Here is a 27,664-nt window from a genome sequence, read left to right on the forward strand (position 1 = left end):
TATAAGGAGCCAGACAAGCAGGAAGTGTGGAGATCAGAGCAGTTTTACAGCAACATCAAAGCAAAAACGAGCAATGAGGACATGAAACCAGTACTGCAGTAAGGTAAAGGAAGCTATTTAGCTAAAAAAAAAAATTCCTTTAGTGACCCTTTAAGAGGTGCCTCTCTTCTCTTTTATACCCTGGAAAAAAATGCTTTGATATACAAGTGCTTTGGATTACAAGCATGTTTCTGGAACAAATTATGCTCGCAAACCAAGGTTTTACTGTATTCTAATTCCCGGCACTGAAGTGGTTCCAGAAAAAAAAAAAGTACAGCAAATGATGTCATGAGATTCCTTCTGTGATGTAACTGACCTAATAAGGAAATATTGTATTTCTTTATAATTAAGTTCATTGGGCCAGATTCATGTACATCCGCGGCGGCGTAACGTATCGTCTTTACGTTACACCGCCGCAAGTTTTCAGCGCAAGTGCCTGATTCACCAAGCACTTGCGTGTAAACTTACGGCGGTGTAACGTAAAGCCGTCCTGCGCAAGCCCGCCTAATTCAAATGGGGCGTGTACCATTTAAATTAGGCGCGTTCCCGCGCCGAACGTTCTGCGCATGCTCCGTTAGGAAATTTCCCGACGTGCTTTGCGCGAAATTACGGCGCCCCGACGTATTGTTTGAACGGCGACGTGCGTTACGTCGTTTCGTATTCCCGGACGTCTTACGGAAAAAAAAAAAATTGAAATTCAACGCGGGAACGACGGCCATACTTTAACATGGCTGTTCTAAAGATAAGCCATGAAAAAGCAGGCCTAACTTTGCGACGGGAAAAACCGACTAGCGACGACGTAAGAGATTGCGACGAACGCGCGTATCTTCGTGGATCGCCGTAATCAGCTAATTTGCATACCCGACGCTGGAAAACGTCACAAACTCCACCCAGCGGCCGCCGGAAAATTACACCTAGGATCCGAATGCGTACGAAGCCGTACGCCTGTCGGATCTTAGCCAAAAGCCATCGTATCTTTTTTGTGAATTACAAATAAAGATACGACGCGGCAAATTTGAAAATACGCCGGAGTATCAGTAGATACTCCGGCGTATTTCCTCTGTGAATCTGGCCCATTGTTCTTAGTAATATGGAGAAATTTGGGAAAAAAAGTCTGCATGAGATTTAAATAAATACAAGGTGCTGTAAATGAAAGTTTCCTATGTTACAGGTGTGAAGTGTGGACAGAAGGGGGAGAATCCTGAAGTCTATATCCAAAAGAACTATGGCCGTTTTTTTTCATATGTGTCCTTTAGTCAATTTGAAGACACAACAATTTACCCCAGCCCTGTGAGTATAAGTGCAGTCTTTGCAGCTTTTCTATTTACCCGTTCTTCTTTAACACCACTGATCGTATTGGTGTTCCTCTGTCATTCTCCAGATGGATGTGATGAGAAGTTTCAGCCCTAATCAGATGGCTGATTTTGCTGTCTCCGAGGCCACAAATGAGGGAGTTGCCTACCAGCTTGCAGCCAGGTTGCGGCAGTTTGATGTTAGCGATGTCAATTCCTTCCTGGACACAATGTCTGCGACTCTGAAGAAGGTATGGTGACACGCGCAAAACCTTTAAGGAAAGCATGTTTTCAGCAAAGTTATAACTTTGCAGGCGTCATAACTTACAATAAATTGCTTAGTTTCAGAAATTATCTTTCTTACCTTAACTGATCTACAAGGTAAAAAAGTTCTCTTATGTGACCATGCATCTCTTCTTCCTGATAGTGGGGGTCGAGGTTACAGGACACTGTGCAGACACATGTGCCTGTATACCCTAGTAGATGTGCGATTTGTTTAGTTCTGAAGCAAAATTCGGACAAATGTTTAGTTATTTAGGAATTCAGATGTATCCAAATTTCCTGAATTACTACGGATGTCATCTGGTGAATAGTTTTTGGAGTAAAATATTTGAGATACCATATTTTAGGAGGAACACAGAACAGAGGCGCTGCTGGGAAGATTTGTGTTCCGCCTATCACAAAACACTCTGAGGAGAAGGAGCGGCTTTTAAATCATTGACGCTCTCGCAGCACGGAGACCGTCCCCGGCGTATAAGACGACCCCCGACTTTGGATGCATTTTTTTGCATCCAGAAAGTCGTCTTATACGCCGGAAAATACGCTGTATGTGCCGGCGTATAAGACGACTGGGCGTATAAGACGACCCCCTAATTTTCCAGGAAAAATTTTGGTTTTGGGATATACTCACTGTATAAGACTACCCCCTTCTTTCTAGTCTTTCTGAAAGCTGAGGGGTAGCCAGAACCGCTGACAGAAACAGGCTTTTTCAAATCTCACTGTGCCATTACATTACATTCCTCACTGTGCCATCACTTGCCCCTCACTGTTCCATCACTTGCCCCTCACTGTGCCATCACTTGTCCCTCACTGTTCCAATCACTTTCCCCTCTCTGTGCCTGAACTTGCCCCACTGTGCCTTATTTTGCCCCCCAGTGCAATCACTCACTTTTTTTCTGAATAGACTTGCAGGCGGTGACAGTCTCCGTGCTGCACGCGTCAATGATTTGAAAGCCGCGCCTTCTCCTCAAACTGTCCTGTGATAGGCGGAACACAAATTTTCCCAGCAGCGCCTCTGTTCTATGTTCCGCCTATCACGGACGTCTTCTCATCTCGTCAGAGGATGAGAAGGCATCTGTGATAGGAGGAACACAGAACAGAGGCGCTGCTGGGAAGATTTGTGTTCCGCCTATCACAAAACACTCTGAGGAGAAGGAGCGGCTTTTAAATCATTGACGCTCTCGCAGCACGGAGACCGTCCCCGGCGTATAAGACAACCCCCGACTTTGGATGCATTTTTTTGCATCCAGAAAGTCGTCTTATACGCCGGAAAATACGCTGTATGTGCCGGCGTATAAGACGACTGGGCGTATAAGATGACCCCCTAATTTTCCAGCCAAAATGTTGGTTTTGGGATATACTCGGCGTATAAGACTACCCCATTCCTACTAGTCATGCCTTGCCTCACGGTGCCACCATTACATGCCAGACTGTTCCACTACATGCCAGACTGTGCCCCATTACATGCCAGACTGTGCCCCATTACATGGCAGACTCGCTATGCCCTTACTTTATCCTAAGACATGCAGAATCGCGGCCGTCCATTTTTTCAAAAGCCGCGCCTCCTACGTCTTCTGTTCCGTGATAGGCGGAACACTCAGCTTCCCAGGAGGCACTGTGTTCAGTGTTCGTCCTATCACGGAGGCCCTCTCGTCCGAGGACGAGAGGGCCTCCGTGATAGGCGGACACTAAACACAGGACGAGAGGGCCTCCGTGATAGGCGGACACTAAACACAGTGTCTCCTGGGAAACTGAGTGTTCCGCCTATCACGGAACAGAAGAAGTAGGAGGCGCGGCTTTGAAAAATGGACGGCCGCGATCCTGCAAGTCTTAGGATAAGGTAAGGGATGTTAGGTTACCGGCGTATAAGATGACCCCCGACTTTTAAGAAGATTTTAAGGGGTTAAAAAGTCGTCTTATACATTGGAAAATACGGTATATGGAAAGTCAGATAAGAGAAGAAGGATATATAAAGAATCAAATGCCAGGAATATGGCAAAAATAGGATGAATTTCGGTCCTCGACAAATATGATAGAATATCTATAAATGGAAAAGAACAGGTAACCCCCTATGGGGATATAAAATCGAAAGAGGAAAGAAGGGGGAATGGGGAGACTTTTTTTGTGAGTTTGTTTGATTGACATGATGGGGTATGAATGGGTATGGTAGAGAGTAATAATATATTAGTATGAATGTAGTAGTTATTTATGATAAAGAAGCTAATAGATATTAATCAAGGCTCTTTTTTTTTTAACACATAATAAGAAGGAACACAAGCATATTGTAATGAACCTTGTATAACTGTAAACGTTTTGTATAAACTAATAAAGAGAAATTGAAAAACCTAATTTTCTAAATTACAATAGCAACAAATTTAAAACTAATCTGAAAAACCAAAAAATTTCAGATGAAATTTGCATAGTCTTTAAATCAAATTAAAATTGAATTTGAATACTTTTCGAATCAAATTTGAATTTCAGAAGATAATAAAATAGAAAAAAAAGGAATAGAATAGAAGATAAATAGAATAGAAAATAATAAAATAGAATAGAAAAAGACTATAGGTCATATAGGTCTAACCATACCTAGCGTATGCTGTCCAGTTCTGGGCACCAGTCCTCAGGAAGGATGTACTGGAAATGGAGTGAGTACAGAGAAGGGCAACAAAGCTAATAAAGGGGCTGGAGGATATTGGTTATGAAGAAATGTTGCGAGCACTGAACATATATTATATATATATAATTGTTTTTTAAATAGAATTGTTGCTTGTGTTGGTCTTGTTTTACAGAAGAACATGAGTTCGGGATCAGTGTCAAATACGGTTGGCTCTCAATTGATATCTTCATCTCTCTCCGTGATCAATAACTCTCTGTCCTCTTATAGCTCTAGCGATTGGAAAGCCTTGGTGTCTAATAGACTACAACCATTATTTTTCAGCATAAACTCTAAACAGTTGTCCACCCTGTTGGAATCTGCTGACTGCAGTGCATACAAAATGATGTAAGTCCAAGATGTCTCATCTATGTTCAAACTTTCTTTTAATTTTATTGGAAATAATTTTTTGACCACCCCTGGGGTGGTCAGGAAGAGTGTCCTGTAACCTAAAGCACCAGTGTATTCAAGTGTATCCAATGGCAATACTTATTTTTGTACATTTTAGTTGTGGATAGATTTACCTCCTGTCTGGGCTGGGCTCAACCCTTCCTTCTCTGAGCTGGCCGCTCAGCTCTCGGCTAATTCTCAGCTCCTATCTCTGCACAGTGACTCACCTGTTGATGATCCTGCTTGTCAGTCCTGCCTACTTAAGCCTTCCAGCTCACTTGCTCTCTGCCTTCGCCTTGGTCAACATCACAGAGAGTATCTCCTGCGTTCCTGTTGAAGATTTGTGCTGGACATACACTATACAAAAAAGCGTTCAAACAAACTTTCGAAAAACAAACGTTCGTCCATGAGCGCAAACGACATTGCCACCATGTAATGACCAATAAATCGTTCAGTGGACATAAATAAAATTTGGTTCGTTTTTTTTACATATACCTAGTGCAGAAAGTTCAGACGGGAAACACATTAACCTTTCAATTTATCGTTCGTTCAGCAGAATAATTTCCAAACTTGTCATTTGTTTTTTCGGCTCAAAAACGTCCCAACGATTATCGATTTTGTGCCCATTAACTGTTTGAAAAACGAACAAACTGTTTGAACGACCGAATTTCATATAGTGTATGGCCAGCATTGCTTGGCTGACATCCCTTCTGGCTCCTGATCCTGCTTGCTGTTCTAGTACGCTCTTCTCTGGCTCTATGACATTTGGCTTGGCTGACTATCTGATCCGGTTCCTGAACTCTGGCTATGTTTTGACTACGTTTACTGTTTATATTTTTATTATTATTATTTAACAAGTGTGATTTAACTGTAATTCTGTCTCGGTCGGATTCATGGTTTCTGACACCTCCAAAATAATAGTTGTCACAAGGGCAAGAGGTAAGGGGAACTCTTCCAATGGGAGCTAATCCTCTGCTCACAGCTGTCAAGGTTGGGATGTCCCCTCATTTACAGAATATTAAGTGAGTGATATTGTTGAGCCTCCAATACGGGTTGTGAAGGGTTATCTACACGGCAGGACGAACAAATAACCTGATGCTTTGGTTATACATAAACTTTAATAACTGTGTACATTTTTTGTGAAATGTGAAAACAGTGTTTGATGGAGCTTATATGGTTTCTGTTTTGTGTCGCACAGTTTGCAGGAGTTGGACAATAATTATGATAACTTCACAACTGACAATCGCTTGAGCCTATTTGGAGTTTTGAATGGATATATCCGCAGCAAAACAACAGATAAAGGTATGGTCGGCACATAAATTGGAATACTGCACTGTAATGAAATTAAATTGTTGGGGGGGGTGAACATTCTGGTGAGAGCTGGGAGACCGGCATAGGGACACCTTTAGAAGTGCTGTGATTGCAGCATAATGGGGTTCTGCTGTTGTATTTAATGATTGCTATATATTTTTCAAACATTTTGGCCCAGATGCCCCAAGAGTCAGACAAATAGTTCCCACAACGTATTTACATGATGCATTTTTTAGTCTACTTGTAAAGAAAAAAAGAATCATACTCCAATAAAGCAAAAAACAAAAAAAGTAAAAATTTCTAGTTCCACTGCATGGTAAACTGGTAGCGGAGTGATGCATATACTCATGCTGTGATTCATGGGGTTTATCACCTCATCACTTTAAAACTTTCCTTCAGTGGGAAAATTCATCTTTAGGGCTAGAAAAGAAGCCCTGTACTTCCAGATAGGGGTTTATGTCCTCATTTTAACCCTTTGGTGTATAAAGGAATAGTTTGAAAAATGGACATACTGGATGCAGCCCAGTGGTGTAGAGCCCTGTACACACGACCGGGATTCCCGGCGGTATAAAGTCCGCCGGGAATCCCGACGGGAAAACCGAGAACCTGCTTGGTAATTTTCCCGTGTACACACGAGAGGTTTTCCGTAGGGGAAAACTACGGGGAGATCTTTGGCCGGGAATCCCGGCCGTGTGTATGCTCCCTCGCAGTGTTTCCCCATAATAAAACTACCGGGTTTAAAACCGCCGGGAATCCCAACGGGAAAATAGAGAGCAGGTTCTCTATTTTCCTGCCGGGTAAACCGCGAGGAAGCATACACACGGCCGGTTTTCTTGGGCAAATGCTCTCTTGGCAGTTTTCCCGGTCGTGTGTACGAGGCTTTAGTGTAAAGGACCATCCTAGGGACTGTCAATGTATCTATGATTGAGAACTAGTTGTTCTGTCCTTGCTACACATTTCCCTGCATGTAACTTAACATGCAGCTAAAATCTCCTATCCTGCAATCAGCCAGGCTGAATGGAATCTTGAAGCTTGATTGACAAAAACAGGGTGGGGTGAAACTATTGGGAAAAACAGATGAGCAATACATACAATCAATGTATGAAACTACAAAAACACAATGAAATAACTAGGCTGCAGATGGCAATACGTCCATAAACGGTACATGATTAGGAGATATTCATTTTACCTACAAGTAAGCCCTATTATAGACTTACCCCAAGTGGGGTTAACAACAGATTTAAGATGGACAATGGGCTCCCAGGATGCACCTGTTTCCTTTTTACCTAATAAGAGATGACGGGAGCTTATATTAAAGCTAAACTGTCTCCAGGTTCTGTAAAACAGTGAATGTATTCTGGGCTCCTATTAGTGGCCAAATTGAATATTACATGGAGAACAAACATAATGAATTTCCCTGCTGAATGCATTTGATCACAACGCTTATAAGGCAGAGTTGAAAAGACATCTTCCACTTTTTTTACTAAAGCATTTTGTCTTTTTAAATCATGGTAGACTTTAAATGATCTTAATTTTTCATAATTGTTTACATCATTTTGCATTTAAAGTATTGTCTTATTCTGGTGTTTGGAAGGGGACATTTTAAAATTGTGTCTCCCTGTATTGCCTCTAGTTTCATATAAAACATAATGCAATAATAATATATACTGTAGATGCTAAAAATTGAGCTGCATATATAGCCTTGGTCATCTCCGGTTTGAAATATATTGAAAATGTATTAATAATCTGTTCATGCATTTTTGGTATCTACCATATTACCTTATTATAATATTATCTTATTAACTCTCTAGTTCTTGCTGTGGCTCTGCATTTTCCCCAAATGATGATGTTTGGTGGTTGGGGGGGGGTTGTTTTCCTCTCCTGTAGTAATGTGCAACCACCAACCAGGGTCAGGGTAATTCTGTCCAGAATAAAGTGATTACTATGCATGCTACCACATCACTAGAAATGCACTGCAAATGTATGTTACAGGAAGAAAATGTAAAAAAAAAAAATATGTATATTTTTTTAGGTCAACATTCTGTCATCTGTTTCTTGCAGGTTTCTGTCCTGAGGATGGAGAGAATAGCGCCACTGCAATCAAGAACTCAGTAGGCAAATTTTCTCCTTATATGAATTATTCCCAGTTCAAGGAAATTTATCCCGGCTTCAATTGGGTAGGTGTGCCTTTACTTCCTACTGGCCAGGATGACCCTTAGCATAAAATAGCACAAAGGAAAGACAGATGATTGCTTATCGCATCCAATCACAGTGGTAATACCTTATTATTAGTATTACTATTATACAGAATTTTTACTAGACATGAGCAGTTCATTTCGTTTTGATAATTTTTTTGGATGATAATTTTATTTTTGGAGATTCGGATGTATTAGAATTTCTGAATGGACATAGAAGTGAATGGTAACGAATCTGAAAAAAAGTTATAACGAAAAATAAGGAATGCATTTGTTCATTTGTTTAATTCAGATGTCATCACAATTTCGAATTTGTTAGATAATATAAGGAATGATCCAAATTCATTGTGAAGAGCTGGTTATTAAGGAATGGGCAGACATTGCATCCTTAACAACCATGACCCAATTGCTGTCAGGGGGATTCCCTGCTGACAGCAGAAGTGGCGATTTAAAAAAAAAGAAGTAAAAAAACAGCCTGGGGGTCCTCCTCTAACCCAATTTTAAATGGTTTTAATCCCAAAATCCACACCAGACTCATATCCAAGCCTGCAGCCCGGAATGCCAGGAATAGGAGAGGATGAGCAAGCGCCCTCCCCCAAACCATGCCACCAGGCCACATGCCCTCAACATGGGGGGTTGCTTTGAGGGAGCTCCTCCAAAACACCTTGTCCTCATGTTGATGAGGACAAGAGCCTCTTCCCCACAACCCTGGCCCCATGTTGAGGGCATGTGGCCTGGTGTGGTTCAGGAGCCTGCCGGTCTGCATGTTCGAATAAGGGTCCATTTAACAAAAAAAAAAAAATGGCATACGATTCTCCTCAAAATCCATACCAGACCTGAAGGGCCTGATATGGATTAGAGGGGCACACTGTTTTTATTTTAAAATTTGTTTTAACCAGCACCTGGTTTGTTTACATTCTGCTGTCAGCCAGGAATCATGGTTGTTAAAGACTCGGCAGCCCCCAGTCTTTAACATGGCAGCCCCCAGCTATTATTCACATTGAATTTAGATTTGTCCATAAAGACAATAAAGAAATTGGAAAACTTTTCGAATCCACCTAGTATAACAAATATATAAAATGAACTGGACCGATACAACGAATATGAATAGAACAAAATATCAACCTAACAAATGCATCCGAAACGAAAAAAATAAAAACATTTTCCAGTGTGCACATGTCTACAGTTTACAGCCTAACTTAGATTAGATCGCAAAGACTTATATGATTGATTGTGGTGGGCCATCACTCCCCATTCTTGCCCTCTAGGCTTTATTATTCAAACTGGATGAATGGGCTTCTATTGCAGGTGTCTTTCTAAGGCCCTGTACACACGAGGAGACATGTCCGATGAAATCGATCCGCGGACCGTTTTCATGGGACATGTCTCCTGGGATATTTTGGTCTGATGTGTATACACACCATCAGACCAAAATCCCCACGGACAGAGAACGCGGTGACGGTGACGCGGCGACGTGCGCAAACCAGGAAGTTCAATGCTTCCACGCATGCGTCGAATCAATTCGACGCATGCGCAGGATTTCGGTCCGCTGGTTAGACGTACAAACCAGCGGACATGTCCGACGGACAGGTTTCCAGCGGACAAGTTTCTAAGCATGCTAAGAAACTTTTGTCCGCTGGAAAATGGTCCGATAGGCTGTACACACGACCAAACATGTCCGATGAAACTGGTCCGCGGACCAGTTTCATCGGACATGTTCGGTCGTGTGTACGGGGCCTTAGTGTACATCTAAACCTGGACTAACCCAGAACAAAAGCACCCATCAAGTGTAGTTAAATTTATCTAAATTTATCTAAAACCCAAACTTTTTCTTTTAGTTTCGGAAGGGTTAAAATTCCTGTCGGGTTTATATTGCTATTTTTACTGCTAGGGAGAGCCTTTCTCTCTATTTTTCCTGATGAGTAATTTTACCAGGACAGAAGATGTTGGAAAATACAACATTTTACAATAGTCACTGCAACAATAATAATAAAGAGAAATCTTTCAATAGGGACACCTGTTTTGTTGACACGTCTCGCATGCTAATGGGGATAATCCCCATTTTGCTCTGGCTTTTAAATCGATGGACTGTTTTCATTGGACAAACCGATCATGTGTGGGCCCCATCGGGTTTTTTTCCAACGGTGAAAAAAAATAGAACATGTTTTACATTTTTCCTATGGATAAAAAAACGCTAGAAAAATCTGATCGTCTGTGTGGAACTCCATCGGACAAAAATCCATCCATGCTTAGAATCAAGTCGACGCATGCTCGGAAGCATTAAACTTCATTTTTTTCGGCTTGTCGTAGTGTTGTACGTCACCGCGTTTTGGTACGATCAGATTTTTGACTGATGGTGTGTAGGCAAGACTGATGAAAATCAGCTTCATCAGATATCCGATGAAAAATCCATCGGATTTGATTCCATCAGATATCCGATCGTGTGTACAGGGCTTTAGAGTGTGACGTTCTCAATAAAGACAGTTGCTGTCATTGTCCTCTGTGTCTTACGTATCTATACTCCTTTGCAAATCCCACTAGATGGTTGGGGGAGCATAGATTCTGGGCCAGATTCTCGTAGATTCCGGCGTAGCGTAGCGTAAGCTATTTACACTACGCCGCCGCAACTTACTGGAGCAAGTACCGTATTATCCAAGCACTTGCTCCGTAATTTGCGGCGGCGTGGTGTAAATGGCCCGGCGTATCCCCGCGTAATTCAAAGGGGGCGGCTTGTATTTAAATTAAGCACGCCCCCGTGACGAACGAATTGCGCTTGCGCCGGCCTTAAACGTAGGCCACTGCGCATGCTCCGTAGTACGCCGCAAATACATTGGTTGCGACGTGAACGTAATTAACGCACAGCCCTATTCAAGACGAGTTCCGTAAACGACGTAAACAACGGAAAAACCCGACGCTGTCCCGACGGCCATACTTAACATGGCATACGGCGGACCGACGTAAGGTTACCCCTCATATAGCAGGGGTAACCTTACGCTTACGGAAACAACGTAAACTATGCGAAGCGGCGCAAAAACGTTCGGGAATCGACGTATTCGGCTCATTTGCATATGCAACGCTGAAATCGACGTAAAAGCCACCTAGCGGCCAGCGTAGTATTGCATTTAGGATCCGACGGTGTAAGTGACTTACACCAGTCGGATCCTAGCCCAATTCCGGCGTATCTTGTTTTGAGAATACAAAACAATGATACGCCGGCGGGATTTTCGAATTACGCCGGTGTATCTGTAGATACACCTGCGTAATTCTTTTGAGAATCTGGCCCATTGTGTAATAGAAACTTCTAGTAGAAGGTACACCTTAAAAAAAAAAAAAATAAGAGGAGTAATGGTTTCTCCAATATTTCTATCAAGACAGGTTTCCTTCAAATGTAGTTGATATTGCAGTCTTCTGTTGCAGAATATTTGTACAACTATCCATGAAAACCTCTTGAAAATATAAACAGATCTACATATGCAAGCTGGGTCATTATCAACACCTTTTCACTTTGCCTTAGGCCCCGTACACACGATAGAATCCATCCGCTGAAAAATCTCAGCGGATCGGTTTCAGCGGATAGATTCTATGGTGTGTACATTCCAGCTGATATTTATCCGCGGATATTTCCGAATTCCAGCAGATAAAAATTTGTAGACATGTCTACAAATCTATCCGCTGGAATCGGAAACCAGCGGATCGATCCGGTGGTCTGTACAGACTCATCGGATCGATCCGTCCGAACCCATCCCTCGCATGCGTCGTAATGATTCGACGCATGCGTGGATATCCTTATATGATAGCGTCGCGCACGACACGTCATCGCGATGGGATTTCGGCGCGGATTTCGATCCGATGGTGAGTACACTCCATCGGATCAAAATCCGTGGAAATCCTCGAGAGGATTTATCGTTGGACCGTATCCGCGGATAAATCCTCTCGTGTGTACTAGGCCTCAGAATAAGATTTTTCTTTCTCAGTCAACAGTGAACTTCCTGAGCCCCAGCCAGCTGGCCTCTGTGACACTCACCGAAAATGTATTTACCGATCAAGTCCAGGCCAACGCTCTCAATGATAGACTGATGAAGATGTCTTTCAGCGACACAGATGCGTACCTCCGTGCTGCACAGCCAACTCCACAAAAGGTAGGTGGCAGGTGTAATTTTTCCATACTACTACAGTTATAGTGTCTTTATTTTATTTCCAGAAGTGTTGTGTTGTAAAGATTCTTGAAGTTGATGTAAACCCTCTCCTACTGTATACCCAGTGAAGTGAACAGCCTACACACAGAGATTAAACAAATCTCCCTACATAATCTCTCTGCAGAGGTGCATTGCCAGCTGTATTAACCATTTTTCGGCCGTTAGAGGGGGTTAATACCGCACCGTTAGCGGCCGAATTCCGCGGCAATTCCGACAGTATAGCGCCGCTATTTTTAGCGTGCTATACCACCACCACACATCCTGCCCCAGTGTGAAAGGGGCCTAACTAGGGACCCATTTACACCAAATATGTGTGTCCATAGAAGCCCATTCACAAGGGATAAAAAGGAAAAACGTATGTGAAACAAGAAAGTCCAAAGGAAACAAATCATCTACGATTCACTTGCTTCACTAGTGTCCCCGTAATCACAATTCGTAGTGCTTCCACCACCAGGTGACACCAAGTATTAAAGCCTCTTACCGGATCCTGTGGACCATCATATAGTATGGTCAAATGCTAGACATGTGCAATTTGTTTAGTTTCTAATTCTTTTTTTAACAAATTTTGACAAACTCGTTAATTCCGAAATTTCCGAATTTACGAAATTCCAAATTTTGAAAATTCGGAAATTCGGAATTTCCAAAATTAAAAAATTCGGAATTTGGGTAATTCGAAAATTCGGAATTTGGGAAATTTGAGATTCGAAAATTCGGAATTTGGGAAATTCGAGATTCGAAATTGCGAAAATCTAAAATTAGAATTTACGAAATTCATATTTTACATTTTCGTTTCGATCGTTTTTTTACTTTTTTCAGAAATTCAGGAAATTCGGAAATTCGGAATTCGGAAATTCGGGATTCCGAAATTCAAAATTCCGAATTTTCAAATTTCCTGAATTTTACGAATTTTACGAATTTCCAAAAAAACGAATGAAACGAAAACGAAGAAGTGCACATGTCTATCAAATGCGCGTATTACATCTCCTTATGAAGGGAAACTCCACGTGCCAAATGTGATCCAGGCAGGTTTGGTTCATCAGCAGGATGAAAAATAAAAAGCACATATGCCCATAGTGTAACCCATAAAAAAACATTTGTTCAAAAAATACCAAGTAAAACTTGCAAAGGGAATCACACTAAGCAGATTCTTGGGCAATAGGTTTAAAAAACTTGCATATAGCAATAAAAACAGATACAATTGGTCTCCCAAAAAGCAGCAGGCTGTGATGACAAACTAGGCAGCCACCTAGGGCGCACTACCACCTAGGGCACAGCCACGGCCTCTGTCCCAGTGAAGCCCCAGGCGTGTTCTGACCTGTGTGAGTAGTGCAGGAAGTAGCGGTCAGATAGGTCAGTGTAGGGGTCAGGTAGATCAGTGTAGGTGTCAGGTAGATCAGAGTAGGGGTCAGTTAGGTTAGTGTAGTAGTCAAGTAGGTAATTTTAGTGGTCAGTTCGGTCAATGTATTGGTCAGTTAGGTCAGTGTAATAGTCAGGTAGGTCAGGTAGATCAGTGTAGGGGTCAGGTAGGTCAGTGTAGGGATTAGGTAGATCAGTGTACGTAGGTCAGTGTAGGGGTCAGGTAGGTCAGTGTAGGGGCTAGGTAGGTCAGTGTATTTAGGTCAGTGTAGTGGTCTGGTAGGTCAGTGTAATGGTCAGGTGGGTCAGTGTAGGGATCAGGTAGGTCAGGTAGGTCAGTGTAGGGGGAATTAGGTGAGTATATGGGACAGGTAGACCAGTGTAGGGGTCAGGTAGGTCAGTGTAATGGTTTTGCCTAGGGTGTCGAAAATCCTTGCACCAGCCCTTGCTTTAACCCAAATTAAAACATACATTTGGTTGGAGTAGCTCAGCAAGTAGACATATTTGTCACCAATCTGTCAGGGCTGTATATATCTCAGGACCAGATGGACAGAAATACATTGCTTTGATGGGTAAAACATATATAAAATGTAAGTGTGTAAGTACCTCTTTTTTAGAGATACTTCAGTTAAGCCTTCAATTGTGCAGAATGTTTTCCATATATTGTATAATCTCATCTCCCCTTCTTCTCTCCTACAGAACAGAGCTGTGACCATTGACTATGGGCTCATTTCACAGTCAATTACCAGTTCCATCTTCTCCATCATCTCAAAACAATTTCCTTCTTTCAGCAATAGACAGTGGAATGATTATTTTGGCTCTGGCTCGGGTTCTGCCTCTATCTCGGGCTCTGGCTCAGGTTCTGCCTCTATCTCAGGCTCGGGCTCTGCCTCTATCTCGGGCCCTGCCTCTATCTCGGGCTCTGGCTCGGGCTCTGCCTCTATCTCAGGCTCTGACTCGGGTTCTGCCTCTATCTTGGGCTCTGGCTCGGGTTCTGCCTCTATCTCAGGCTCTGGCTCGGGCTCTGCCTCTATCTCGGGCTCTGTCTCGGGTTCTGCCTCTGTCTCGGGCTCTGGCTCGGGTTCTGCCTCTATCTCGGGCTCTGGCTCTGGCCCTGCCTTAATGAGCAAGTTCCTCCCATCCCTCCAAGCGAACCAGGTTCAACAGATACCTGAAACCATTGACTGCACATCTTACCAGTCTGTGTAAGTATGAGTAATAAAGATGCCTCAAGAGTCCTTACTTATTACATGTTTAAATGAGAATTCTGAAAATGGCCCATAACAACCAATCAGAATCCAACTTTAATTCATCCAGTAAAAAATAGTACAAAATAAGAGTAGATGCCTGAGTCTATTTAAACTTCCCCCCTCCCGACACTTTAAAGGGTTCTAAACGCTGGGAGGTCATTTGGGTCATGTGACCACTGAGATTGGCTGTCACAGTGGTCACATGATCAGAAAGCCTTCCTGTAACCGCTGGCTACCATGTCGGGAGCACGGTAAGTGTTTTACAAAGGCCGCTCGACGTCAAGGCCCACTTGCTGAGAGGCCGCATATATGCATTCGGTCCCTGTGAAGAGGTTAATTATCTATTTTTAGCCTATGGTTCCTGCTTGGTTAGGTTCCATAAGGCCTCCCTTCACACCATGTTCCCGAGAAGTTAGTTTTTCTGCACTCATTCTTCAAGGGCTCAAAAAAACAAAAAAACAAATACAATGGTGCTCTATGTGCTCTGTTCACATCACAACCTGCGCAGGAAAAACTGACATGACATCAACATTGGTGTGAACAGGGCACATGAATGGCGCGCATGAAAACTGAGGTAAACTGATGTGAAACTGATGTCTCTGCAAGTGAAATATGTGCGGTTTTCCTATCAGTTCCCATAAATTTTCATGCAGGCATGGTGTGAATGAGCCCTTGAAGTGATATTAACCCTTTCATGCCTAAGCCTATATCTGACATTTGTTGCTTACAATTTAAAATCCATATTTCTCTTTTGTCCATGGACGGACACAGCTCCTTATATTCTTGACTTGTGGGTTATGTTCCGTCTATTAGGAGAGGACTAGGCAGACATGTTAGACATTTAAAACATGTAACTTTAGCAAAGCTGAACAGCCCAGCCCAGGGGGCGGTCCTTCTGTTTATAACCCCTCACACTGCAGCCAACAGCTCAGTTTTTTTCTGCCTAGTAGAGGAGTAGGACCTGGCTCCCTTTGGGCCCATGGTCCTGAAGAAATTTATATATATTTTTTTTCTTTTTTGAAATCTTCTATCAACTGTCGGCTTGGTGACAGGCTGTAAATTATTGATCCTTGTAGTCCCCCCAGTCCGGCCATCGAGTGTGAGCAGACCTTAGCTACGCGCTGGGTCGGCCACGACAGACCCCATGGCTCCAGGGGTGGCAGGTGAGCTTTGTGCTCCGGAGTCCACATATGACTGGGCTGCTGTTGTCTCACTCACAGTGGACCAGGCCAACAGCTACTCCATACTACTCGGATTTAGGTCTGTCAGTGACGCACCAGCAAGTCCTGGCAAGGATGGGTAAGTACGGTTCCTCCTGCCTCGGCAGGATGGAACAGCTGGGCATTCTTAGGTCTGAGGGGTTCTCCTGTCCTCCCTTTACCTGCCTTCTGTCACCCCCTTTTTTTCCTCCTGCCGGCTCTGAGCGGTCTCTTGCTGGGTGGTGAGTCCCCTGGGTAACTCCCCCCGGTCAGTGCAGCAAGGAGGGTGGACATTACTGTAGTTAAGGTGTCTTGACTTAGTCCCTAAGGGCTGTTAGTGGGCAACATGGAGTCAGTAGCTGACCTTTTTTCCCCAAACATTCATGAGGCAGCAACCGGTGCCCCTGCACCTGTGGTTCCCATGGATGCTTTATTGGCAGCCGTGGAGTCATTTGTTGCCAGGGTGGAAGCGGCCCCTCCCCCCGCCATCTTCCGGGGAATGCTCTGATTCAGATTCGGGCCTGGCTGCGTCACAGGACACTGGTCCTGGACTGTCAGAGGATGCGGACCAGGACCTTCCCGGTGAGGAGAATCATGTTGTGAGGGACTCTCTCAAGCTGGAGGATTCAGCTGAGACTTCCACGGAGGGCTCAGTCTCTTTTGTGTCGCACAAATCGACCGCTCTGTTAAGGTTTTTCCTTATGTCTCTTTCTTTGATAAATTCATAAGATAAGGAATCCTTTTGAGGAGAGCCTTTTGAAAAAATGTGGCTTCTCCTCTGGTCGTTGACCCCCCGGTCGCTCGGTTGAATGAAGTAACCACTCTCCCAGTAGAGGTGACCCCTGCGTTTAAGGACCCTACTGATAGGAGGTCCGAAGCGGTGAGCCGTTCCATGTTCACCATGCTGGGGTCAGCGTTGCGGCCTATCTTGGCTGCAACCTTGGTGTCTCAGACACTTACTGTGAATGGGCAAGGATATTGCAACAGACAATGGAGGAGCATCAGCTTCCTCCAGAGTGCGTAAGGCTGGCCGACCAGTTGGTGCAGGGCCTTGTGTATGTCTGAGATTCCACTCTGGATGCGGCCCCCTTGATCTTCAGAGCCTTTGTATCTGCGGTGGTATTGCGCCACCTGATTTTGCTGAAAAGCTGGTCCGCTGACCAAGCATCCAAATAAGCTCTGGCAGATTTGCCTTTCAAAGTTGGGAGGCTTTTTGGTACCTTGCTGGACAACATTATTAAGAATGTCACTGGAGGTAAGAGCACACTTCTCCCTCAGTCCACTAAAGGGAAGGACCAACACCGTAAGTCGAGGCCTTCATTTTCCACGCAGAAGTGGTATTTTCGTCAGTCATGACCCATGGGAGATCCTCCCAAGCTGACAAAGGTCCAGCTGGGGGACAGAAGCATCCCTGGGTGTGCAAGCCAAACAAGCCAGCAAACAAGCCTGCTACCGCATTAAGTTTTTCCCCGCACGACTCAGGGTGGGGGGGCAGGTTCACGGGTTTGCAACTAGGTGGACCTCCCTGCTCTCTGACCAGTGGGTCTGCGAGGTGGTCACTTCGGGGTACAGGATCAAGTTTCTTTCCTGTCCACCAAACAGATTCTTTCCCCTAAATCTTCCTCGGACTGCCCTAATGGGGGCAGTACAAGACTTGCAGAGGTGTGGGGAAACTTTTACCTGTGCCACTGCAGGTAAGGTTTCAGGGATTCTATTTGAATCTGTTTGTGGTCCCAAAGAAGGACTAAGTCCGTCCAATCTTGGACCTCAAGGCCCTCAATGCCTTGTAAGGGTTCGAATGTTCTGGACGGAATCGATAACATCATTGCGGCTTCGGCCAATCACAGCGCCAGAGCCTCTAAACCCGGAAGAAACCCTGGGAAAGATGGCGGCCGTGTCAGCGGTGTGTGGGCACCGCTGCAACAGCTTTGTTCTAAGGTAAGTTTTTTATAATGAGCTAGTATGCGACTCCTTTTTTTGAAGCCTATTAGAACCTCAGGCTCTAATCATGTGCTTCTATAAAAAAAACAAAAAACATTGGAATCCATGCGTCTGGCTCACTGCATGTAGATTTACGGGCCGCCATTGGTGAGCACATTCACAAATAGTCCCCCATCTTCTGTGTGAGTAGGTCCCACCCACATGTCAGTTCACTGAAAACAATGCATTCCCTGTGTGGCTGATATATTTGCAGAGGCAAGCAGAGACCACAAGAGCTCCCTCTAGTGGCGGAACTACAATTCTCTATATTAACAAAAACTTGGAAACAGCAAATATGTTAAAAGTCATGTTCACAAATGAATGATTTTAGATTTATTCTTCTGAAAATGCTTGTTTGGCTATTACACAATGACTTAGCTGTATACATCTTAAAAAAGTATGCACATTGGGTGCTGTAAATTTAATAGCTGTGTACTTGTTAAGGGTCTGCGACTAATTGGAGTCAGAGGCAGTCAAGGAACAAGCGCTTTCAGAAAAAGAAAAAAAAGGGGGAGCCAACATGATACAAGGTTGGACCTGTTCATTGTAGGTTTCTGTTCACTTTTGACCCTGGCATGGTTTCAGACACCAGATTGAACACCTGGATGCCTAGGGGAAATAATTCCTGTATTTTCTCCACTCCTACTGCAGTCTGCAGGGAGTTTCCATGCAAAGAATGGTAGATCTAGAGAGAGACTTTGGCCCGGATTCACATACATCGGCGCATATTTATGCCGCCGTAGCGTATCTCATTCACAAAGCCAGTGCTGCCAAATCTGCGCTGGGTTTCCTATGCGTAAGTCGTCGTAAATGGAAGTGGGCGTGAGCCATGCAAATGAGGCATGACCCCATGCAAATGATGGGCCGAGTGCCATAAAGATACGAATAACGAACGGCGCATGCGCCGTCCCGTGGACGCATCCCACTGCGCATTCTGAGAATCATGTCGGAACTACTACCTAAGATACGACGGATCACTGCCTACGACGTGAACGTAACCTACGCCTAGTCATATTCACGTACATTGTAAACGACAAAAGATACTACAGCTTGTGTTCCCTGGTTCATACCTTTGCATGGGTTGCGCCTCCTATATGGGGAATAACTTTACGCCGGACGTACGACTTACGCAGACCGCGTATATTATGCGCCGGGCGCAAGTACGTTCGTGAATCGACGTATCTCCCTCATTTCCATATTTGAATAGGAAATCAATGGGAGCGCCACTTGCGTCCAGCGTAAATATGCGCCCACGATACGTCGGCGTAGGCAAGTCACGTCGGTCGGATGAAGCCTTTTTTTAGGCGTATCTCGGTTTGTGAGCACGGCGCATAGATACCACGGCGCATATTTGCACTTGGCGGTGTATCTCGAGATACATCGGCGTAAGTGCTTTGTGAATCCGGGCCACTGTGCTTTAAGTATAGAACACATGGCTGCTGTCCTGCCTACTGGCATCATAAAAGCCCTGCTTGATCTAGCAGCGGGGTCTTGTGAAATGTATGAACAATTCAGATTAATGCCGTGTATACATGATCGGAATTTCCGACAACAAATGTTCGATGTGAGCTTTTGTTCGGATATGTGACCGTGTGTAGGCTCCATCGGACATTTGCTGCCGGAATTTCTGACAACAAACGTTTGAGAGCTGGTTCTCAATTTTTCCATCAACAAAAGTTCTTGTCGGAAATTCCGATCGTGTGTATCCAATTCCAGCACACAAAAATCCTATGCATGCTCGGAAACAATTTGACGCATTCTCGGAATCATTGTACTTAATTTTTCTCGGCTCGTCGTAGTTTTGTACGTCTCCGCGTTCTTGACGTTCGGAATTTCAGATCAACGTTTGTGTGACCGTGTGTATGCAAGACAAGTTTGGGCCAACATCCGCCTGAAAAAAAAAAAACACGGTTTTGTTGTCGGAAATTCCGATCGTGTGTACGTGTACACGGCATAAGTGTACTTTATAACTGTTAACTGTGTGCTGAAAATTTAGATTGTTTCTTAAATTGCTATATTATTTACTCTCCTCTCAATATGCAGCGTTTTTGGGTTTAGCAGTTCCTACAATGAATTGCAAGATGACGTAAAAGCTGTAATTTATTCAAAGGCCAAGTCATACCTCCTAAGACAAAAAGAATTAACTGGTAAGAGATCACATTTAATGCATGGTTTGTCCCTTTAATGTCCTTGTTTAAATGCAAGTTGCCCTCTACTGTTTAATTTTCAAGGGTCAGTCTGCTCAAAGCTGATATTTTAGTTATGGGTAAGGATGAGTGGAGCAATATAGCTAATGTGGAACTGAGCTGGTTAGGTGTAATTTGCGTGAATCACTTTTTAATTTGAGAAAGGGGGATTGTTGACTGGTGTGTATTCAGGGTCATTTAAGTCATCTACTATTTTTTTTCTTTGCATTTTTTTCCCCTTTTTTGAATCTGCCTTGTCCCCAGGCATTGAGTATGCCCTCAGGCAAAATATTACCCATTACAAGGGTTAGTGATTCCATTCAATGCCTGGCATAGTCCAAGAACCCACCCAAAGGGATACCTCTCATGTGACCCTTGCTTGGTGCCCAACAAGGGAGGGAAACATGGAGGACATGATGGAACACCAGTCCACCCCCTTACAGATTACTTCATATATCATATAAATAGTCAATCCTTCCATTTGGGCCTGTGTCAATGACATCAGTTGAATATGCTTCTAAGGCCGCGTACCTTTTCATCGGTCCAAACCGATCGTGTGTGGGCCCCATCGGTCAGTTATCCTTCGGTCAAAAATTTTAGAACTTGCTTTAAAATTTAACCGATGGACTGATAACCGATAGGTCAAAACCGATGGTTAGTATGCAAAAGCATCGGTTAAAAACCCAAGCATACTCGGAATCAAGTCGACGCATGCTTGGAAGCATTGAACTTCGTTTTTTTCTGCACGTCGTCGTGTTTTACGTCACCACGTTCTGACATGATCGATTTCTTAACTGATGGTGTGTAGGCACATCAGACCATCAGTCAGCTTCATCGGTTAATCGATGACAACGGTCCTTCGGACTGTTCTCATCGGATGGACCGATCGTGTGTACGCGGCCGAAGATGATTCAGAATTAACTGACAGGTACATTTGACCTGCAGTTTTGCTACTTTTGACCTGCATCAAGACATCTTTTCATTCTCACAGACTTATATGGGTCTGAAAAATCCATCTAACAGTAACAAAGGGCTGTTGACAAAGGCCCTATAGTTTCCATGTTAGGTTGGCAGAGCTTGTACCTTTAGTTCATAAACCTCACTGCCAGAGTCCTTAAGAAGTATATTAATGCTATACATCATGCTAAAACTAAAATATATTTTCAAAGTAGCTAAGCAATTCAATTAGTTGTCTTTCTTTTTTTTTAATAGGATCTGCATGCCCCACCTCAGGCAACAGCGGCATTTGGCTTGTTCGCAATTTGGGTGAAATGCGTGTAGCAGCCCCCTTGGCTGATATTTTAGCTATAAACCCAGGCTTTTCTGTGGTAAGTACATGTTTTAAATGCCCAATTCCAGACCAAAAAAAAAGAAGCTAATTTTGAAAAAAAAAAGAAAAGTGTTGGGACAGAGAGGAGTTACAATTTCTGTCTTGTTTTTATTGCTGTCTGTGCCACTTTTAGAGATATTTCCCTTCACCTACTCTAAAGTCAAGAAGCGATGGGAAATCTCTCCAACGTGGATGCAGAAAAAAAACTTTAATATTTTTGCATAATGTGGAAGGGATGCAGACCTGCTGGCATAGTTTTTGCTTACTGCTATGATAGACTGTCACACAATAATCCAAGCCAGACTTTAGCTTATCTCAGGCAAGAGTATCTGCTAGGGCCCACAGTAGACACCTGCATTGCCTTTTGGGGTCTACAGAAGACATCCACACTAGCCTGAAGTACATGTCCCAGCTGATTGCTGAGGTCATGGTCATCAGAGGGTGGTGCAGATAGGGTCCAACCAAGAGAAAATTCCTTTTCACACATAAATAGGACTGGGTAAGTATCTCTAAGCCCAAACACAACCAGAACTTTTTCAGGCACTGATTAGAGCCTCTCTATCGGATGTGTGTTGCATCTCTCTGTTCTTTTAGTTTTGTTCACCTTTACAAACTGCACTTCTGTGATCCATAGGGGAAGTACGGCCAAAAAAGTTATACTTGGTTATACTTCTTCTTTCATGGAAATACCAGGAGAGCAAGGGATAGAATTTCACCGGAAACAGCAGCAAAAGCACAGTCATTTAGAATGGGCAACGTCCCTTTATTTCTTGTGCTGATGTTACAATGACAGGAAGTGAGCACAAATTCCCCCAAGGAGAACACAGGTATCAATAAAAACTAGACATTTGAACTGACTCTATTGAAAAGAAAATGTAAAAATGTTCAATGTAGTTGGGCTTTAATATACCTCTACATAGGCATCTTTTACATGGTTCTGGTAAGATGATGAAGAATGGTTGGATGAATGGTTAGATGAATGTGGACTGGAAGGCAAGCTAAGTGCATGGGTGGATTGATACACAGTATGAAACTAGGCAGAGAATAATGCATCCAAATCCAGGCAAAAAATTTAAAATATGTGGCTTCCAATTGCTGTATAGTGTAAACAATTTGGGAAGCCCTGTGTGACAGCCAGTCTATACACAATGGACAGACACCTAAGAAATATCACCTTGGGACACCAACAACAAATGAAACAAAATCTTCAATGTTGTAAATTTGCCTCCAATTCCCCCGTGTTTTATAAGCAGGGCAGGGATGGGCCAGTATTACAGTTTCCAGGTTATGCTCATATGACGTGCACTACACTTGGATTTCGGCATCTAGTGAGGAAAACAATATCCAGATGTTTTTATAAATGATAATTCACCAGGTATAAACCATTGTTTATGTCCAGCGTTCTAGTGACATTGGTTCTTTCGACTTTGGCAGATGGACGCAGTGTCAGATCTCACTCCGAAGCAGCTGGGTTCATTTTTGGCCAACAAAAATGTGTTGTCAGACAAGGACAAAATGTATACAATCTTGTCAGCAATAAACAGCAAATCTATTGGTCCCTTCATGGATTCTTTCAATGTAGCAGCTAAAATGGTAATTATTTTTCTTCTTCTTTTTTTTACCTTCTGCATCTTTTATCCTTTATTTTTTTACTTTCTATATTCATTTTCCATTTCTTATTTTTCTTTATCTTTTTAGCACATTACTATTGTTTAGCCCTTCTGTTTTTCATCTTCTTTGTTGAAATATAATATAAATATGATTTTGCAAGTTTGTTACATAGTTGGGTTGAAAAAAAGAAATAAGTTCGGACAAAGTGCACAAATTCGAGAAGCTTTGGAATCCATGGGTGACCCACTACCTATCCCCTGGTTTGGACGAAACCCTCCTACTCACATAGCTCCCCAACACATACATTGCCTACTCTTCTCTTATGTCTGTCACCATTCTTTCATCCCCCGAGGGGATTGCTTCCCCACCCCCCCTTTTTTTCCTCTTTCTACCATTCGCCCTCCTTCCTCTTCTCTACCCCCCTTTCTATCCCCTTTCCATTTTTGGACAATTTTTTACCCCCCTCGCTCTCTTTCCTCATGTCCTTCCCACCCCCCACCTCTAATTATACCTGCAGCCTCCTTATCGCTGGCGCAAGCCTCCTGCTAGGCCTTTTTTTTTTTTTTTTTTTTTACATCTAGGGAAACTTTCATTTACTTTCTTTCCCATGGACACAAACAGTAGCAAGAGAAAGTCTCTTCAGAGTAAAATAAATCTTCTCAGCCAGTTGACACCGTGCCTGCACATGAATCGTACAGGAACACGATGTGCATCCCTGTGCGATTCAGACCACAAGCAAAATGCACTCCATTTGCAATCTGCAGCAGGCGTCAATATAAAGTTAATGACACTCCAAACGCAGGTCGCAAACGCAGTGCCTTTGGCTGCACTTGCCCACATCCGATCGCATGGTACTTTTGTACCATGCAATAAAGTTATGCCAAGGCAGACAGGCTTTTTTTTTTCAGATAGTCCTGCCGTGTGTAGCCTCCATCTGACTTATTTGGTCGGAAGTCCGATGGACCTTAGATAGAAAGCCTGTTCTCTATCTTTCCGTCGGACTTCCGATGGACTTCCGGCGGACTTTTGCATGGTCAAAAGTCTGACCGTGTGTACGAGGCATTACAGTGCATTTTAAAAAGTAGTGCACTACTTTTGGTGTGGTGTGGTGCGATTGCACTGCACAGAACTGCATTTGAGTTCCTGTGTGGTTCTGGTGCCGGCATGGTGTGAACCGGCCCAAAGAAAGTTACCGGAACAAATGTCCCCATTTCGCTTCTATCCTCATTCCAGTGGCATGGGGCACTTGCTGTGAAGAGATTGGACACTGTCACAGTGGAGCAGGGGGAGGTAAACGAGAAAGCGGATGGTGCCCGTCTCCCAGAACGCGGCAGCAGCCCCAGGAGAAGTGAAGCTATGTTGGTGGGGAGAGGCAGAGGCCAGATCACTCTGCCGGGACAGGGCTGCAGCCAGGACTAGAGGAGCTGTATTGGCAAATGCGGTCGACTGCTCCTTCCGTGGGCGGCACCTGCCCATCTCAACCAGTGTCTTTTGGCAGAGGTGCCAGTCAATACTCCACCAAAAGCCCTAATTTTTACTGGAAGAAAATATCTGTTAAGGACATTAGGGCAACACTGGACACAAACTAACTGCAATAAAAACTCACTCTATTAAAAATAAATGGCTTTAGATACACTTTAAAAATTATGATCCAGGTGCAGACTAATCACTCTGCCCATAGTGCCTTGCATGGCATCATTCGTGGCTGTGACAACTTTTCCACAGCTAAAGAATATTCTTTATTCCATTGGGAAATCCATACCATTTTTTTTGTTATCACTCTTTAAATCCTTGTACAACTTGCTTTTTTTGCCCAAATTGTGCAAATATCTCAATGTGTGGAAGCACAGAAAAAAAAAAACCCCCACCAAGATTATAAATACAGTATCATAAAAAATAATCAGTTGATTTGACGAACGTGTCTTTTTATGTCATAGAATGGAATCGCTGAAATCAATAATGCAGCTATTAAAGGCTTCCTTGGACAAGTCTTCTGCAAAGCTGAACCTAGTTTTTCTTCCTTCACTGTGGCCGATTACAGGGACTTTATGGAAAATAAGCTCCAGATGTTCCTCTCATCCCTCAATGCCAGGTCCTTCAGCTACATTCCAACAGATATAGGCTGTGACTCCCTGGCTGCAATGTAAGATTACATATTTTTTCATATTTATAGAAAAACGTGACATAAAACTGTTATTAATATTAATGTTAATAATATTATTATTCTTATACACCCTATAGCAACATTTGATAAGTCCCCCCCTTAAATTTCTGTTTCTAGGTGGTGCATAAGCCTATATTGCAACCCTATTGGGTTATAGTTAGATAGAAATAGGGCTTAGGGTACCACAAGACCCAGAAGACCCCAAAAGAGGAAGGGCAGGCAAATGGACTATTTCGGTACAAGATAAATAGATAATTTCAAAACGAGAATATAAAAAAAAAAATTGGGTACATTTATTAACATAGTATCAAAACATATAAAACACAGGTAAAACAATACAAATATCGTGACAACCAAACGTGTCACCGAAACTAAGTCCTGTGGGGGGATCCCGGTGAAAGTAGAGGTCATGATACACAAAGTCTCTACTAGTTTCGAGACATATGTCGCTTCGTTGGAGAGGTTCTAGGAGCAAATTATCCCGTCAGGTCAAAACGCCTAAACCACCGTAGAGGGTGTCTCCTAAAGCGGCCAAGGGGGTGGATGCGGAGATGTACCTGACAACTGTGTGGTGTACCAGACAGGAATCAAAGAGGGGTCCCGGGATCACAGTCCCGGTAGGTACAGTGCTGTAAGGCACTGATTAGTGGGGATGAGAGCAATATACAAGAGTGAAAAAAGCTGGGAATCAAAATAATATTACCAGCTGGCACCTCAATAATGAATGCCGAGATGGACTTTGTACTCGAAAAGATAGGTATATCCCGGGACCCAGCGGAAATTATCTATTTATCTTATACCGGAATAGTCCATTTGCCCGCTCTTCCTCTTTTGGGGCCTTCTGGGTCTTGGGGTACCCTAAGCCCTATTTCTATCTAATCTAGTTTTGGATGATGGTACTACTACTTAATTTTTTATATATGCTTTACTTAAGAGGCTAACAATTGATTCCTATTAGGTATTGGTATTGGTGCCGATGCTGACCATGCTCAGATACCTGAAACCCATACCTTTGCGATGTAATTTGAGCCCATACAAAACAAATGGGCTCAAATCGCACTGCAAAGAATTGCATAAGATTTAAAGAGGAATGCGGTGCGATTCTTGTCCGAATCACATGTGGTTTCCCCCACCGCTCCTGTGTGAATCCAGGCTTGTTATATCAACTTCACAATCCAGACAGAAATCACACTGCATTCCTGCTCAAATCGCATACGATTCTTTGTAGTGCAATTTTAGCCCATTCATTTCGTATGGTCTCAAATTGCACTGCAAAGGTGTTGGTTTTCAAGTATTGGCGAGTACTTGATTGTAAGGTATCGGTACTCGTACTCTCCGGGAACAGAATGGTATTGGCGCAACCCTAGTGACCATATTTAGCATTGTCCCGTTCACTGTGTATAGATGAGCTCCTTCCCAACCCTAAGGCCTCGTACACACGACAGTGTGTACATTTTTCATCAAAGAAACTGTCGAGGAACTCGTCGAGTCAAAAGAGAGCATGTTCTCTTTTTCCTCGACGGGAATGGAGAAAATTGGCTCGTCGAGTTCCTCGACAAGCCTAACAAGAACTCGACGAGGAAAACAATGTGTTTTGCCCGACCGAGTTCCACGGTCGTGTGTACGAGGCCTAACAGCATGCTGAGCCTCCAGGCCCCATAGCTATGGTGGCTGCTGTAGGTTGTGGAAGGTTGGTGGCCTTGAGTTGAGATAATTCACACAGTAGGACCTGCAGTTCATAACCACATGATGGGCATTATATAGCTACATGCTCCCCTTTAAGAGCAGGGATTACCAGATTACTTTGAAGCTCTGAAATGTCATGGGACCGAATGATGAGAACTGCAAAATAAGCTGATGCTGCAAGATGTATGCTTATAACTATGGCCCAATGGCACAATTTTTACAGAAATCTCTCCTTGCTGTAAACGGCCATTTGGTTATGTTTGCCCAAAAAAATTGAAGGTTCCCAGTCCTCCTCTGAGTTCAACCCTTAGGCCCCTTTCACACGTGCGGACCGTATGTCCGCTTTTTCACCCATCTGTTTGCGGATGAAAAAGGGACATACATTGGTCCCTATGAGATCGCGGATGTCAGCAGATGAACATCCGCTGACACCCGATCTCATCCGCCTCCTGCAAAGATCCGATTTTGCAGACGGAAGAAAACCCTATTTTTACTTCCGTCTGCAGATCGGATTAACACGGACATACGGTCCGTGTTTATCCGATCC

The 27,664-nt window shown here is 43.5% G+C and overlaps 1 protein-coding gene across 1 annotated transcript in view; it reads left to right on the forward strand.

Annotated features, from left to right (window-relative positions):
* LOC120943252 overlaps positions 1-27,664 on the forward strand; it is a 96,177-nt gene that overhangs the window by 45,949 nt on the left and 22,564 nt on the right. Inside the window, exons 15-25 of the mRNA XM_040356455.1 lie at positions 1,211-1,329; positions 1,421-1,582; positions 4,400-4,611; positions 5,852-5,955; positions 8,026-8,141; positions 12,134-12,298; positions 14,411-14,916; positions 20,184-20,287; positions 21,539-21,654; positions 23,091-23,249; positions 25,205-25,410. Coding sequence (XP_040212389.1) covers positions 1,211-1,329; positions 1,421-1,582; positions 4,400-4,611; positions 5,852-5,955; positions 8,026-8,141; positions 12,134-12,298; positions 14,411-14,916; positions 20,184-20,287; positions 21,539-21,654; positions 23,091-23,249; positions 25,205-25,410 — 1,969 coding nt within the window. The remainder of the gene's footprint in view (positions 1-1,210; positions 1,330-1,420; positions 1,583-4,399; positions 4,612-5,851; positions 5,956-8,025; positions 8,142-12,133; positions 12,299-14,410; positions 14,917-20,183; positions 20,288-21,538; positions 21,655-23,090; positions 23,250-25,204; positions 25,411-27,664) is intronic.

This window comes from Rana temporaria, chromosome 6, assembly GCF_905171775.1.
Source record: "Rana temporaria chromosome 6, aRanTem1.1, whole genome shotgun sequence".
NCBI lineage: Eukaryota > Metazoa > Chordata > Amphibia > Anura > Ranidae > Rana > Rana temporaria.